Source organism: Muscardinus avellanarius, assembly GCF_963383645.1.
Source record: "Muscardinus avellanarius genome assembly, chromosome: 5".
In the NCBI taxonomy this organism is placed as follows: domain Eukaryota; kingdom Metazoa; phylum Chordata; class Mammalia; order Rodentia; family Gliridae; genus Muscardinus; species Muscardinus avellanarius.
In genome coordinates this window covers 126,191,501-126,205,771 of record NC_137790.1, presented here as the reverse complement: position 1 = coordinate 126,205,771, position 14,271 = coordinate 126,191,501, and the positions used below count along the sequence as shown (strand labels likewise).

The 14,271-nt window shown below is 37.7% G+C and overlaps 1 protein-coding gene across 1 annotated transcript in view; it reads right to left on the bottom strand.

Moving 5' to 3' along the window:
* PLSCR4 (phospholipid scramblase 4) overlaps positions 1-12,445 on the bottom strand; it is a gene marked incomplete at its 3' end in the record, with an annotated part of 58,847 nt that extends 46,402 nt beyond the window's left edge. Inside the window, exons 1-4 of the mRNA XM_080696601.1 lie at positions 12,340-12,445; positions 5,522-5,757; positions 1,819-1,861; positions 329-555 (exon numbers count right to left, since the gene is read on the bottom strand). Of these exons, the coding sequence (XP_080552727.1) occupies positions 329-555; positions 1,819-1,861; positions 5,522-5,757; positions 12,340-12,412 (579 nt within the window). The 5' untranslated portion in view covers positions 12,413-12,445. The remainder of the gene's footprint in view (positions 1-328; positions 556-1,818; positions 1,862-5,521; positions 5,758-12,339) is intronic.
* Between the last annotated feature and the right edge of the window lie 1,826 nt (positions 12,446-14,271).

Here is a 14,271-nt window from a genome sequence, read left to right as displayed (position 1 = left end):
GCATTATCTTATCTGGAAGATGTAGTTACATTAAAAGAAACACAGGGCTTCTATCAATCTCCATAGACAACAACTGGTAGAATTGTAGCCAGTACCCAAACAACCTTCATGTGCTCTTGACACACCACTTAGCATTTGGATAACATGAATCACAGGAAAAATCCTTCTGGGGTTCTCCAAAGTTGAGAATATTGTTCTTCCTCCCTGCTCCTCACATTGTCTTCCACTTGACTGGCAGAGCCAGTGAACTTCCCTCCCATTTGGAAAGAGAAGTACCAGAAAGTGTTGGTTTGGGAACAAACAAGGCATCTGGCTTCAGTGCTCTGACCTCTTGCCTGGTCGAGGGGCAACAGAAGCAGCAGCAGGTGCATCGGAAAGGTCTCTGTATTGTCATGATCTCTCGGCCCATGAAGTCGGTGACTCTGAGGAGGAAGGGCCTTAGCGTCCGGTAAGTATTCCTGGTCAAGTCGTCAGTGTCTTCGGTCACAATATACACCATCTGGTTTGCGTTGTTTTTAATGTCATATTTATTATTAGTTTCAATTTCTGTCACCACTAAAAGAAAAAGATAAGAGGGCCATTTTAAATTGGAACCAGTTAAGACAGGCGTTGAGAAGTCTTTATTTAGGAAAAAGGGGAAAAAAATAAAGAAGTCCTTATTTATAGTGTTTCTTGGGGGCATAAAGCAAAGTGGAGTTTTGCAAACTTCAGATAAAACATATACAATGGATAAGAATGCCAAAAAAAATCATATGACCACTAAGCATTAAGTCATTTTAAAATTTTTAAACATTTTCTGATTTCAGAATAAAATGATTTTGAAAACTTTTTTTGGGGGGGGTGGTATTGGGGTTCCTGGAAGGCCTTCTACCTCCAGGCTACACTCCCAGACCTATTTTTATATTTTTATTTGGAAACAGGGTCTCTTAAGCCAGCGTGGCTGGCTTTGAACCAGCATGATCCTCCTGTCTCTGCCTCCCAAGCACGGGGATTACAAGCGTGCGCCACCACGCCCAGCTGAAAGCTTCTTTACATAAAAGCAAAAGGAAAATTATGTGTGGTAAGAAAAGCAAAAATTAAACTAATATTCCTGGAGTATCCAAATTCATAAAACCTTACATATGAAACCACTGAAATGAAATTGCCCATTGGATTTTAAATCGATCGGATCATGAAATATACCAAAATGAGTCGGGTCATTCCTGGCTGCAAGTAAGAAAACAAACTAAGAAAAGTCAGGAGGCCTCTGTAGTGGCCAGACAACTGTGCAAGTGCTTGTTGGGAGTGACCTACCAGGATGAAACAAGAATGAGTGTCATTTGGACTGTGGTCATTTCTTCTTACTTCCAAAGCAAGGTCCATGGATGGGCTGGAATTCAACAGATTCACATTCTATTTCCAGCTCAGTTACTGATTGGCTGAGATGGTTTAAATTCTGTTTCCTTCTCTGCCACTGATTAGCTGACCATGGCATTAATTGACTTCTTAAGTCAATTAACTGGGGGGGGGGTGAATACAAAGGATTCATCATAGGGGATGAATATAGAAAATTAAGAATGAATAAGGGGGAGGGAGAGAAGCAGATGACCCAATAAAATAAAAATTCTTTTCATGTCTAGGAGCTTCTGTGTATTTGATGTATCAACAGATAAATTTATAGAAAATGGTTTGCTTTATTGCTTTCTTGAAGTCAGGGTAATAGCGATAGTCGCTCTCTGAATCACTAAAAACTCATCAAAAATAAAGGAGGTAGATGTTTGAAAATGCAAATTCCCATCTGATTAAAACACTGCTGAAACACAACAAAATTATACATACATTCCAGAGGCTCAAAATGCTGAAGGACGTGGATATGGTCCAACTGTTGGGATAGAACACAGCAATAAGAAGACGGAAAAGGCAGAAATGGTCTAACTAGCATTAGACAAGACATGAAAGAGCTAAGAGATATAGCAATGGAGGCCAAGATATCTCTTTGAAATTAACTGGAATAAAAAAATTGACTGAAATTAGTTCACTATGTATCCAATGAGATGGATATTAGCAGGGTTGTCCAGATAAGAAAAATACCTTCCACCAGTTCCGCTTTCAAAACACAAACAGCTAGCTGATAAATCACTAAAAAACCCATCTGCTTGCTATAGTAACCTCCTTGCCTCTGGAAGGAGGCGTGTGTAGCAAACACAGGTCCATCTTCGATCAGTTCTTGCTCGCTGGTCTCTCTGACGTGTAACCCATAGATGAGTTGCGTAGGCAGTCTGGGGACATTTAACATGGACCAGGCACAAGAAGACAATTCTCTCAGTGGTTGAGAGCTAATGAGCCTAGGTCATCAACCTCACAGAGTCTTCAACTTATGTTATTTCTCTAGGGCCTCTGAAGAGGTCAACACGTTGACTTGCATTGACAGGAGTTACTAAGACCAAGTAGGGTCTTCCCTGGGATGGCCCGGAAGGGCAGGCAGCATAAGAAGAGCATTTGAGGACAGAAGAGGAGGGTTAGATGGACACCCAAGAAAAGGGAGGTTGGGAATACCATGGAGAAACTTCTCTTTTTAATTTTATTTAGGAATCACTCTAATGATGGACAGTATAATGGGCGTGTTATCTGTTATACTTGAGAATATTCTATTAGAACATAAGTTATTTCCTGGAGGACAGGTTGATATATACCTATATAATCTTAGATCATTAAGATCATTAGATTATTACTAACTTCCAAGCCCAGAACACTGCCTGAAAGACATTTTACCAAATATTCATCAAATAGATTAATTAATGAAAAACATGACTGTGGTTAAAAAAAATAAATTAAAAAAATAATGTAACTGGGCATGAATGTTCTGTGGTATGATTAATTACAGGAGGGTATAGAAGCATAATCCATATTTAATTAATCTTATTCTCATATGAGAACACAATCAAGTTGAGGTCTAAACATAAAATATCAAAATGTGGCTACTAAAATGACTAATACTTCACTCTTTTAAAAAATCCAGGGTAGCCGAGAATGGCGATGCACACGTGTAATCCCAATCCTTGGGAGGGTGAGACAGGAGGATCACAGAGTCACAGTCAGCCTTAGCAACTTAGGTCCTCAGCAACTTAGTGAGGTCTATTTCAAACAAAAGGCATATATAGTACTGGGGGTAGAGTTGGGAGGTAAAATGATCCTGGGTTCAATCCTCTGTACTCCCCACTGCACACACAAAATCCAGCATATTAAAATGTAAAACTAAATATTAATTACAAAGTATCCACTGCATAGCCAAATATCTTGAAGAATTGATGCTTGTTAATGAGAAAGAAATTTTCCCAACATAATACTATGCCAGTAAAGGAGTAGTTTTTTGTTGTTATTGTTTTTGTTTGTTTGTTTTTTAGCAAACTGGTTACTGACAAAGCTAATATTCTGGAAATAATATAATCCATTGTGAATTGCTAAAGAGTCTTAGTAGTCTTGAATAAAGACTATATAATTGACACAGGAGATCTGAAAAAGACTGGGAAGAAAATGGCTGGCTGTTTGTCTTGAACTCATCCCCAAGAGTGTCTTTAGACTAATAATTTTCACATATTATTACACATCCAATATCCATTGGGTAGGTCCAATGTGCCGAAAATATTAGGGACATTACAAAAAGTATCTCATTAAAACTTCTCAGGATAACTTCATAGTGTGGGTTTGTTAGTACTGTCAAGAAGTTAGAGAAGTTATTCAATGTTTTAGAATTAGATGAGAGTAGAAATAGAATTAAAAATCAGGTTTGTCTGGCTCTAAACCTTGTTTTGATTGTTTCTTTTTTATTATTTTTTAAAATTTAAATGGTCGTGAAAGAGAAAAATAGAACTCTTAAAATATGTTAATTTATCCTGTCAGAGTAATAGCAGAAACAGAAAAATGCTGCCCTTTTTTTTAACACACCCCAGTCCTATTTTATTTTTATTTTTAAACAGGGTCTCACTAGATTGATAAGAGTCTCACTAATTATTACTGAGGCTGTCCTTGAATCTGCGATCTTCCTATTTCAGACTCCCAAGTACTGCGATTCCAGGTGTGCACTACCCCTCCTGGCTGAGAAACTGCTTTTTAAAATGTAAATAAACAAAACCATAAAATCTTAAGCGGCATGACTCTATAAGACAGTAGATTTCCAGCAGCAATTTCTGTGTTTTTCATCAAGTATAAAAACGAGAACTTTTTGTTTTGTTTTTGGTGGTACTGGGAATTGAACCTAGTAGCACTCTTCAACAGAGCTATACTCTCGGCCCTTTAGATTTTTTTTAAAACAGTTTTGTTAAGTTATTGTATGCTGGCCTTGAACCTGTAATTCTTCTATCTCAATCTTTCAGGTACTGGTATTATAGGTTGTACCACCATGCCTGGCTAGAAATGAAAGTTTCTAAGCTTGATTCACTAAAAACACTTTGCAAACTTTTGAAATAATACAGAGGTTAATTTTATCTCTAATCTGTATGATTGGCTTTATATTTTGCCAACAATTTGTTCAAATCATTTAATAAAATGTATGGCTCACGTAAAATTCAAATTTTTCTCACCTAACTTTGCTGACTTCCTTATGTCAACACATTTATAATATAAATGATTTTAACACACAGGATTAATATGCCCCTATCAATTTATAAAACTGAGAAAGGAAACATGTCAACTCCAAGGAAAATGTGGTTTACTTACTGAGAAGGCAAAATGAATTAAACAGGGCCTTACTTATAATGCATTTCATTACCTGATACCACTTTTTTTTTTCAAAAGCAAAACAAAAATTCAGATGATTTGGAAGAGATTTCCACTACTGACTTCATCAACTTTTCACTAAGCATTTTTTTTTTAGTTTTTGATAATGGGATTTTTAACATTATCACCTGTACCCCAACTTTGAATATTACCCCAATTGTTGATCAGGATGTTCTAGGGGCTCTAGAATGGTTATGTAGATCAGAATTAGGGAGTCCCTGTACTGTACAAAGGGGCGTCTCTGAAACTTGAACAGAAGTAATATCCTTGGTAGGTCCCTGATTTTATTTACATTGGTATATCTCTGGGGCAGCAGAAATGGTTAAGGAAAATTATGTGTGGTAAGAAAAGCAAAAGCTTAAGACATTCCGTAATTCATCCACCGCCTAACAGTACTCTGTTATTTATTGGTTTGCTTTTCTTGATGTTAACTCTTTACTTCTAAGCAAATGACACAACTATCATCTCAGCTAGATTTTTTTTCTCTATTCCTATTGGCATTTTTTTTTTTTTTTTTTTTTTAGTTTTCCTTAAGAGGACCTATGAATAGGTCCTCTTAAGGACCTATTCCTTTAGGAAGAGCATATTTATCCCACTAAACAATCCCTATATTCACTGCACCTCCTCTACATTTCTGACCCCCTAAATGAGGCTCGGTCACCACCGACCCTCCTCCTTTATTCACTCTGCCCAGCCTTTTGACTCTTCTTGTCAGTGCCCTGTGGCTCTCCTTCTTAAGAACATATTTTGGATATGTGTGTAGTACCTGAGCTAAGTATTCCAGACCAGGAGGGCAGTTCGGCATAGGAGCTGGCCCCGGCATCCATGGTATTTGAGCAAGATGACTCGGCATAGGGTATTTGCCAGGCTGATACTGGATAGGCTGGACATCACTCATTGGCTGGTACAAGGGGAAGGCACTGGGCTGTGGAGGACTGCAGTACCCCACGGGCAAGCCTCCTGGGTAACCTGCAGGTGGAGGGATGGCTGGTCCAGGGGCGGCTGCATTCAAAAACAGATGCAAGTGTTACATGTTATTAACGCTTGAATATGTTGGAAGGTAGCATGGCTTCTTACACGAGGATGAAATGGATCACTTAATATGTTCTGAAAAATAATAAGTCATTCCATTTTCTGAATGTACACAATCTGTCAATAATGGGCTAATTTAATGGACATTTATTTACATACTAATCCATTTAATTCTCTTAAACCTTATGAGATCATTAATCACATTTAGAAATGCAGAAATAAGATTTGAAACTTTAAGTATAATATTAATTTTCAAGGCAATAGATTCTTTCTATGGCGATAACAGATTTCATTAAATTATTAGAGGTTAGTACAAGACCTAACACATAATTACCCCTATGCATTTTATTATTATGCTTATTATTGTTATTGTTTCAGTTCACAAATACAATAATACCTACTTTACTTCAAAAAAGTGATTTAATGACTATGTTAGGCTGCCTTTAATTCAACTATTTGTTTTTTATTCTTATTATCTAAATCTCAGACTTTCTCAGTCCTGACATCTCTTAAATTCTCTTAAGACCGTTGTTAGTTACTTTAGCTTACTGTCTCAGGAGTTGGGGCTGCTGGACCAGAACACCACAGACGGAGTAGGCTTGTGCCAAAAGCCTTATTTTTTTCATAATTCTGAAAGCTGGGAAGTCAAGGTCAAAGTCAAGGTCATCCATCTAGGTCTGGTCTGGCGAGAGTCCTCTTCCTATCTGCACAGGCAGCCAGCCACCTTCATGTGGCATCTCTCCATGGTGGAGAAGAATGTGTATTCTAGTGTCCTCAGGTACAGACTGCTACAGACAGCTGTCATGTCTACTTTAGTTGATAGTGGGGCTAGTCTTCCATTTGCCTTGCAGTTTTCTCCTTGTTTATACCACAGTTGTTCTTTCCATTCTTGTGAGATGTTGTGATCTACAATTGTTTGTTGTAGTGTCCATTTCACCCTTAAGTTCTGTCCGATTTGCTTTATATACACCTGGAGTACCATTTTCATGCAAATATATGTGCATAGTTGTTTTGACTTACTGTTAGACTGATATGTTAATATGATAAAGTATCTTTTTTATCTATGGTGACAATTTTTGTCTCAAAGAACATTTTTCTGACATTCATATAGACGCTTCACTAATCTATCGGCCAACCAATATGTCTGAAAAACACAGTCGTGATGTAGCATCTTACTAATGGAAAATACATTTGTGGGCTATGATATCAATTTAATGATCCAAATTTCAAATTTTTACAATAAAATCAACTAGACTATAATAAGACAAAATAGAAACTTTCAAAGTGTATTGCTAGTATACTATGCACTCAATGTATTGAGTATTGACTGTTGTTAGTTAAACATAAATACATACAAATATATCTATAAAAATATTATATATAATGGGTTATGGCAGATTGTCATCAAGAATGTTTAAAAGTCAATGATTTAAAGGATCTTTGTTAACCAATATAAAGAAAGCAAAAGTTCTATTATGGAATGAAGAAGATGGAAACAACTTAAAAACACTATGATATGTAGTCACAACATCTTCACCATGATTGGAGAGCTTTCTCTAGACTTCCTCCTTGTGGGAAAAAAATTTACATATAAGTTAAACTATTGTCTCTATATGAGGTATAGAATTTGTCCTTGTACTGTGAATATGAGCACATATGTGTTTTCTTGTATATCTGCTAAAAAATTACTGGGTTGTCAGCCCAGATGGCAGCAGGAAGGTGTCAGGAGGTGAGATTCACCTCTTGTCCAAGTGAGTACACTCAAGGGAACAGGACAGGGATAGTAGAAGCTCAACTTGGATAGTGTTGTTAGAGCTGCATCAAAGGTGCTCTCCTTCTCTAACTCAGATTGTAGGGGCTGGGAGGTAAAAGACTAGGGAATCTGATATCTTTTGTAATCAGAGATGCAACGCCGCACACTTTTGTAGGGCAGTTCCATTAGCAATTGTTTAAGGGTCACTCCTGCAAAATGTAAGACTTAGCTGGGCGTGGTGGTGCACCCTTGTAATCTCAGTACTTGGAAGGCTGGGACAGGAGGACCGCAGGTTCATGGCCAGCCTCAGCTACTTGGTGAGGCCCTCCACCACTTAGTGAGACCTTGTAGCACAATAAAGAATAAAAACAGGGCTGGTGGTGTTGCTCAGAAGTAAAATGTCCCTGGGTTCAAACCCTAGTACCTTAAAATTTTTTTAAAAAAGAATAAGAGAGTGGGGTACGGGAGAAACTGTGCTCTTTCCCAGAGCTCCTAAAACATTGGCTTCTGGAAACCGTGTAGATCTTCTTAGAGACATTCACCAAGAAGCCCAGAAAATTCTTTGGGATGAAAACACAGCAAAAAGTACACTTTCTGCAAGGCCAATTGGATAAAGGCTCAGATTCTTGATGTGTAGACATTAAAGAAAGAAGTGGCTTTTGAAGCTAATGAAGTCTGGTACATTTTGGTTTCTCATAAAAATCTCATGTATAAAAGTCACACATTGCAGAACTAATTCCTGTAATGCTCTCTTAACACAAGGCCATGAGAGAAGTCAAAAGTTTCTGGATTGGGATCCTGTGTTCCTTTAGAGGAGGGAAAAATAGAGAATGATCTGGTGAGCAAGATAAAAAGTTGGATAGATGATTGTTGAGGTTGAGGAGTCGTGGTTATCTAGGGAGACTGTAGGCAGTTGGGAATGAAAGTTTATAGAAACTGGATTCATAAGGCCAATGAAACCACTAGTATTACCAGGATCACTCATGAGAGAGTCAAAGAGGAAGGGGGTACGAAAGAGGGAGGAGAGAAGAGAGAGCAGAGCAGGGCAGCACAGCTCAGTGGACCTAGCTCCAGCTCTGGGGAACAAGCAGTGAAGATTTACAGAGCTCTTGATAGATACTGAGCTGAAGCATTATCAAAAGTAAGAAATAGTAGTAACTGGCAAGGACATCAACTTGGCGCTAAGTGAGAAAAGAAAGGTCATATGGTCTCTACCAAAGAATGAGGGGAATTTTGTGTTTAAATTTATCGCAAATAAAATGTTTTAATTCTTTTAAGAACTGTGTTTAAGAATGCCTAAGCTAGGCGTAGTAGCTTTATGCTTGTACTCCCAGTGCTTGGGAGGCTGAGACACGAGGATAGTAGGTTCGAGGACAGCCTCAGCAAGTACTGAGACTTTCATCAACCTAGTGAGACCCTATTTCAAAATAAAAATTAAATTGGGGTGGGGATGTCGATGGGAGGTAGAATGTCCCTGAGTTCAGTCCCCAGTATCAAAAAAAAAAAAAAAGGATACTCAAATTGGGCATCATTTAGTTAGCATTTTTTGACAAAATTATTAAATTTTATTTAATAATATTAATAATAAAATCAAATTGGGCATCATTAGTCAGTATTATATGACAAAATTAATAAATTTTATTTAATAATATTAATGAATTATTAAAACACAATTCATTGTATCATTTTAATGAGTTGATGATTAATATACCATGTACTTTCAATATAATATCATCTCATATAATAAAATTTAAGAATTAATAAATAGGAAAGAAATTGAAAATTTATATAGGGGATTAATTCATGATCATTATATTTCTAAGAAAAAATATTTGTAAGTTCATGCAAATGAGCACTTTGTATTATAAGTATGCATTCACTAGAGTTAAGTGAAGAAAGAAAATTATGTGCAGGAAGCCAGCACATTCTTCTCCTTTCTCAGTTTTGTAACTAGCCTTAAGGGTTTTGATTGGTTCTGCAGGAAAACAAAACAACAAAACATAAACAATACACGTTTAACTTTGTGAGCTACAGCACCCCACACTTGGCTAAAATCAAGAACTCTAAGAGGCAGTATCCTGCCAGTATATATGAGAAACAGTGCCAGTGCCTCGTGGAATTTGAATTTTTTACTAAGAATATTACCATTCTTTTTTATTTAAAAAATAAATCATGCCAGGCATGGTGATACACGCTTGTAATCCCCGCGCTTGGGAGGCGGAGACAGGAGGATCGCGCAGGTTCGAAGCCAGCGGTGCTGGCGTAAGAGACCCTGTTTCAAAAATATAAAATAGGTCTGGGAGTGTAGCCCAGAGGTAGGTGGGCTTCCAGGAACCCCAGTACCACCAAAAAAATTTAAAAAATAAAAAAATAAAATAAAAAATAAATCATGCCATATTCTCTTTAAATAGGCTACGTATTAATAATGGTTCCTTTAGAAAGGATTGTTTTAAACAAGAATAGTGGAGATGATTATTTTGGATGGGAACACTTAGCGAGTAATAAAATGCAAATTAAAATGCTATAATTAAGTTTAAACAAATTCATTAAAACCAAATATTTCAAGTACATTATTTCAGGTTTCTTAATGTGAATTTAAAGAACACGATTTGTGTCAGAAGTACGGATCTTGACAGCCACTGGGTGGCGATCACCCAGTGATAGTAAATTTTTACTATATACATATAACTGAAATTTATAAATTGAAACTATAATATTTTTTCAACTTATCTAGTTATTTAACTGAAGGCCGTTTCCTACGGGCTTGCTACATGTTTGATATACAAAATAATACATTTTTTTTCAGATGAACAGAACATGATTTAGAATTAGTATTTGCTTCTTAAAAATGGTGGAGGTTCTGCTCTAGTGAAATCCAGGTTTTCGGATATAGACTGACTGGAGAATGTGATATAGATATGGATTTGTATGTCATGTTGAAAAGTCACTGAGGTGAAATAAAGTAGGATTACGACTAGGACCGTGAATTCTTGGACTTAGAGGAAGTTGAGTCTACAGTGGATATTTTCTACATGACATGAATACACATTCAGAGGAAACCCTGATGTTTTCAGGAAACACTGCAGGGACCCCAGGCTACCTGAGCTTCATGGCTAATACAAAAGATAAAACAACATCTTTGCAATCATTCTGTGGATACTGGAGTTTCTTTTGCCCTTTCAGAGTCTAACTCAATGGTTTCTACATCTAAATATGCACTTCAACACAGGTTTTTAAATAGTGATATATTATTTCCATCATTTTTAAGTCATTAAAATTTTGTTTGACAGTAATATCGATTAAGACTGTTTCCTCATGCCAGTCATGGAAGGCTGAGTACTTCCAGTACCTGAATCGCAGTACTTGGAAGGCTGAGACAGAAGGATCTCAGGTTCAAGGCCAGCCTCAGCAACTTGTGAGGCCCTCCGCAACTTAGTGAGACCCTGTTTCAAAATAAGGAATAAAAAATAGGGCTCGAGGTGTAGCTCAGAGGTGGAATGACCCTGAGTTCAATCCCCAGTATCACACAAACACACAAAATAAAATGTTTCATTGGTCAAAATTAAGTCTATTTTTAATTTAAAAACTAAATGTAATTTTAATTTTTAATTAATTTTTTAATTTTTAAAAAGTGTAATTTAATTTTACACATCACAAAATTGCTTTCTAAAAAGAGCCAAATAACTGAAATTTACACTGGCAATGTCTGAGTACCCATTCTCCTGAGTCACCCCCAAGTACATTAAGACTTATGTAAAAGCTGGGGATGGTTTTGCATGCTTGTAATCCCAGTACTTGGGAGGCTGAGACAGGAGGATTGCAGGTTCAAGGCCAGCCTCAGATACTTAGTGAGGCCCTCCACAATTTAGTGAGACCCTGCTTCAAAATAAAGACTAAAAATTAGGGCTGGGGTGTAGCTCAAAGGTAGAATGCCCCTGAGTTCAATACTCAGTACTGCAAAAAAAAAAAGACATGTAAATATATATTAATATATTAATATATTATTTATATACATATATACACATACACACATACATATGTATATATACATATACATACACACACACATATATATATATACATATACATATACATATACATATACATATACATATACATATACATATACATATATATAGTGGTACTGGGGATGGAACCCAAGGGCTTTTGACCTCCAGGTTACACCCCAGACCTATTTTATATTTTATTTTGAAACAGGGTCTCACTAAGTTGCCGAGAGGCTCACTAAGTAGTTGAGGCTGGCTTCGAACCTGAGCGATCCTCCTGTCTCAGCCTCCCAAGTAATGGGATTACAGGTGTGCAAGTGTGCAGCACTGCACCCCACTTGACATGTAAATATTTGCCAGAAGGCAAGCTTCCTGACCAGCACTGAAGGCCATTCCTGCACTTCTCCCATTTCTCTGCCTTCCTCCTGCCATTTGTCCCCTGCCTGGCAACACCAGACCTTCGTTGACATGTGCTTTTGAGCAACCCCCGTCAGAGTGCGATACCATTTTCTATGCCCCTATAACTCGCTCACCACATCTTCACGGCAGAAGGAATCAAATGCTATTGCTGTCTTCAGTACCCCTTCCTTCCCCAGAGCCAGTCCATCCCATGAGGACAGGAATGTACCTAACCTGGCTTATGGCACACCAGATGTCTCAACACTTCAGTGGTTTTCTGTGTTTATTTATTGAATCGATTCATTAACCTGCTAATTTGCAAAGCAACTTTAACCAATGGTATGGGTTTTTTTTTTTGAGTAGGAAAAATTCATTTCTGAATATTTATCTTACCTGGTGCAAAATGAGAATTGTAGTCAGGGGGTTCAGTAGGCCTTGCATTTGGTGACTTGACTTGATTCTCCATTGCACCTGCAGGCTGCTCAGGGGCTGTGGGGACCACACCTGGAAGGGCAGAGAAGAGACAAGAGATAATAATAATAATAATAATAATAATAATAATAATAATAATAATAGACAATATGAGCCGAGAGTGGTGGCGCACACTTGTAATCACAGCATTTGAGAGGCTGAGACAGGAGGACCGCGGTCGGTTCGCAGACAGTCTCAGCTACTTAGTGAGGCCCTTTGCAACTCAGTGAGACCCTGTTTCAAAATAAAGAATAAAAAAATAGGGCTTGGGTTATAGCTCAGAAATAGAATACCCCTGGGTTCCATCCCCAGTACAGAAAGAAAGAAAGAAAGAAAGAAAGAAAGAAAAGAAGGAAAGAAAGAAAACATGAACTTATTCTGTACATGGTTTACCAAAGAAATGGTAATATGATTACAGGTAATATGACTGAATGATAATATGAATCCATTCTGTACTTGCTGGGAATCCAGTCAATATGACATTTAGTACTATTTCTTATGAAAATTTGATTCATCATATGTCATGTTACACATTGATCTGTTAATAAATTTGGATTTTAGGTCAGATGTAGCTTACAAAATAAAGTTAAAGAATTATAATGTACTTGGGATTACTACAAGGTTTCATACTAACGGTTCAGTTGACCAGACTCCAACCCCTAGCTGCCAAGTAAATTCTTTCTATGACTGAAAAAATTCCTTTTCCTATAATATGGAGAATGCATCCAAATATATGGTGATTTTTATTTTTTCCTAACTCTTTTTGAAAAGTGGTGTTTAGATAAATTTAAAACATAGTAGCATAAAAACTCAATAGTTGTCAAGCATGGTGGCGCACACTTGTAATCCCGCCCTTGGGAGGCAGAGACAGGAGGATCGCGCAGGTTCGAAGCCAGCCTCACTAGCTTAAGAGACCCTGTTTCCAAATGAAAAATATAAAAAATGGGTCTGGGAGTGTAGCCCGGAGGTAGAAGGGCTTCCAGGAACCCCAGTACCACACACACAAAAAAACTCAATAGTTTTTTGTTGTTGTTTTTTGTTTTCTATAATACTGGGGATTGAACCCAGGGGCATTCTACCTCCAAGCTATACCTCCAGCCCTATTTTTTTTTAATTTTTTATTTTGAAACAGGGTCTCACCAAGTTGTAAAGGGCTTCACTAAGTAGCTGAGGCCAGCCATGATCCTGAGATCCTTCTCTTTTCTCAGCCTCCCAAGTACAGGGATTACAAGTGTTGCCACTACCCAGCTAAAACTCAATGGTTTAAAACCTAGGATGCAAAGTCAGGAGTGGTCATACACGCTTGTAATCCCAGCTTTTGGGAGGCTGAGGCAGAAGGATCTGGATTCACGGACAACCTCTGCTACTTTGTGAGGCCCTTTGCAACTCAGTGAGACCTTGTTTTAAAATAAAGAATAAAAAATATGGCTGAGGATGTAGCTTGGAGGTAGAATGCCCCTGGGTTCCATCCCCAGTACCAACAAAACAAAACAAAATAAAACAAAACACCAGGATGCCACACAGGTCTCAGTCAAAAGCAGTAAGGTCTGCCTCCCCGGTAACTCACATCTCACCCCGTTCTTTCTGGTGCAGCCTCAGCATAGTCATTGCTATGAGGGAGGTAGCCAAGTCATTCTACAAGTCATATCTTGTTGAGATTTTAAAAATCTCACCTTGAATTCACTGAAAGGAAAACTTCTGAATTTCTTAACTGGCTGACTTTGATCTCACAGAAATCACAAGTTCTGTAATTGGAACTTCCATCTGCAGACCAGTTACTAGAAAATGCAGGGATGGCTTTCAGCCCTCCTCTGTAGAGGCCAAAGGTCACTGCTGGCTCTTTACCACCATCAC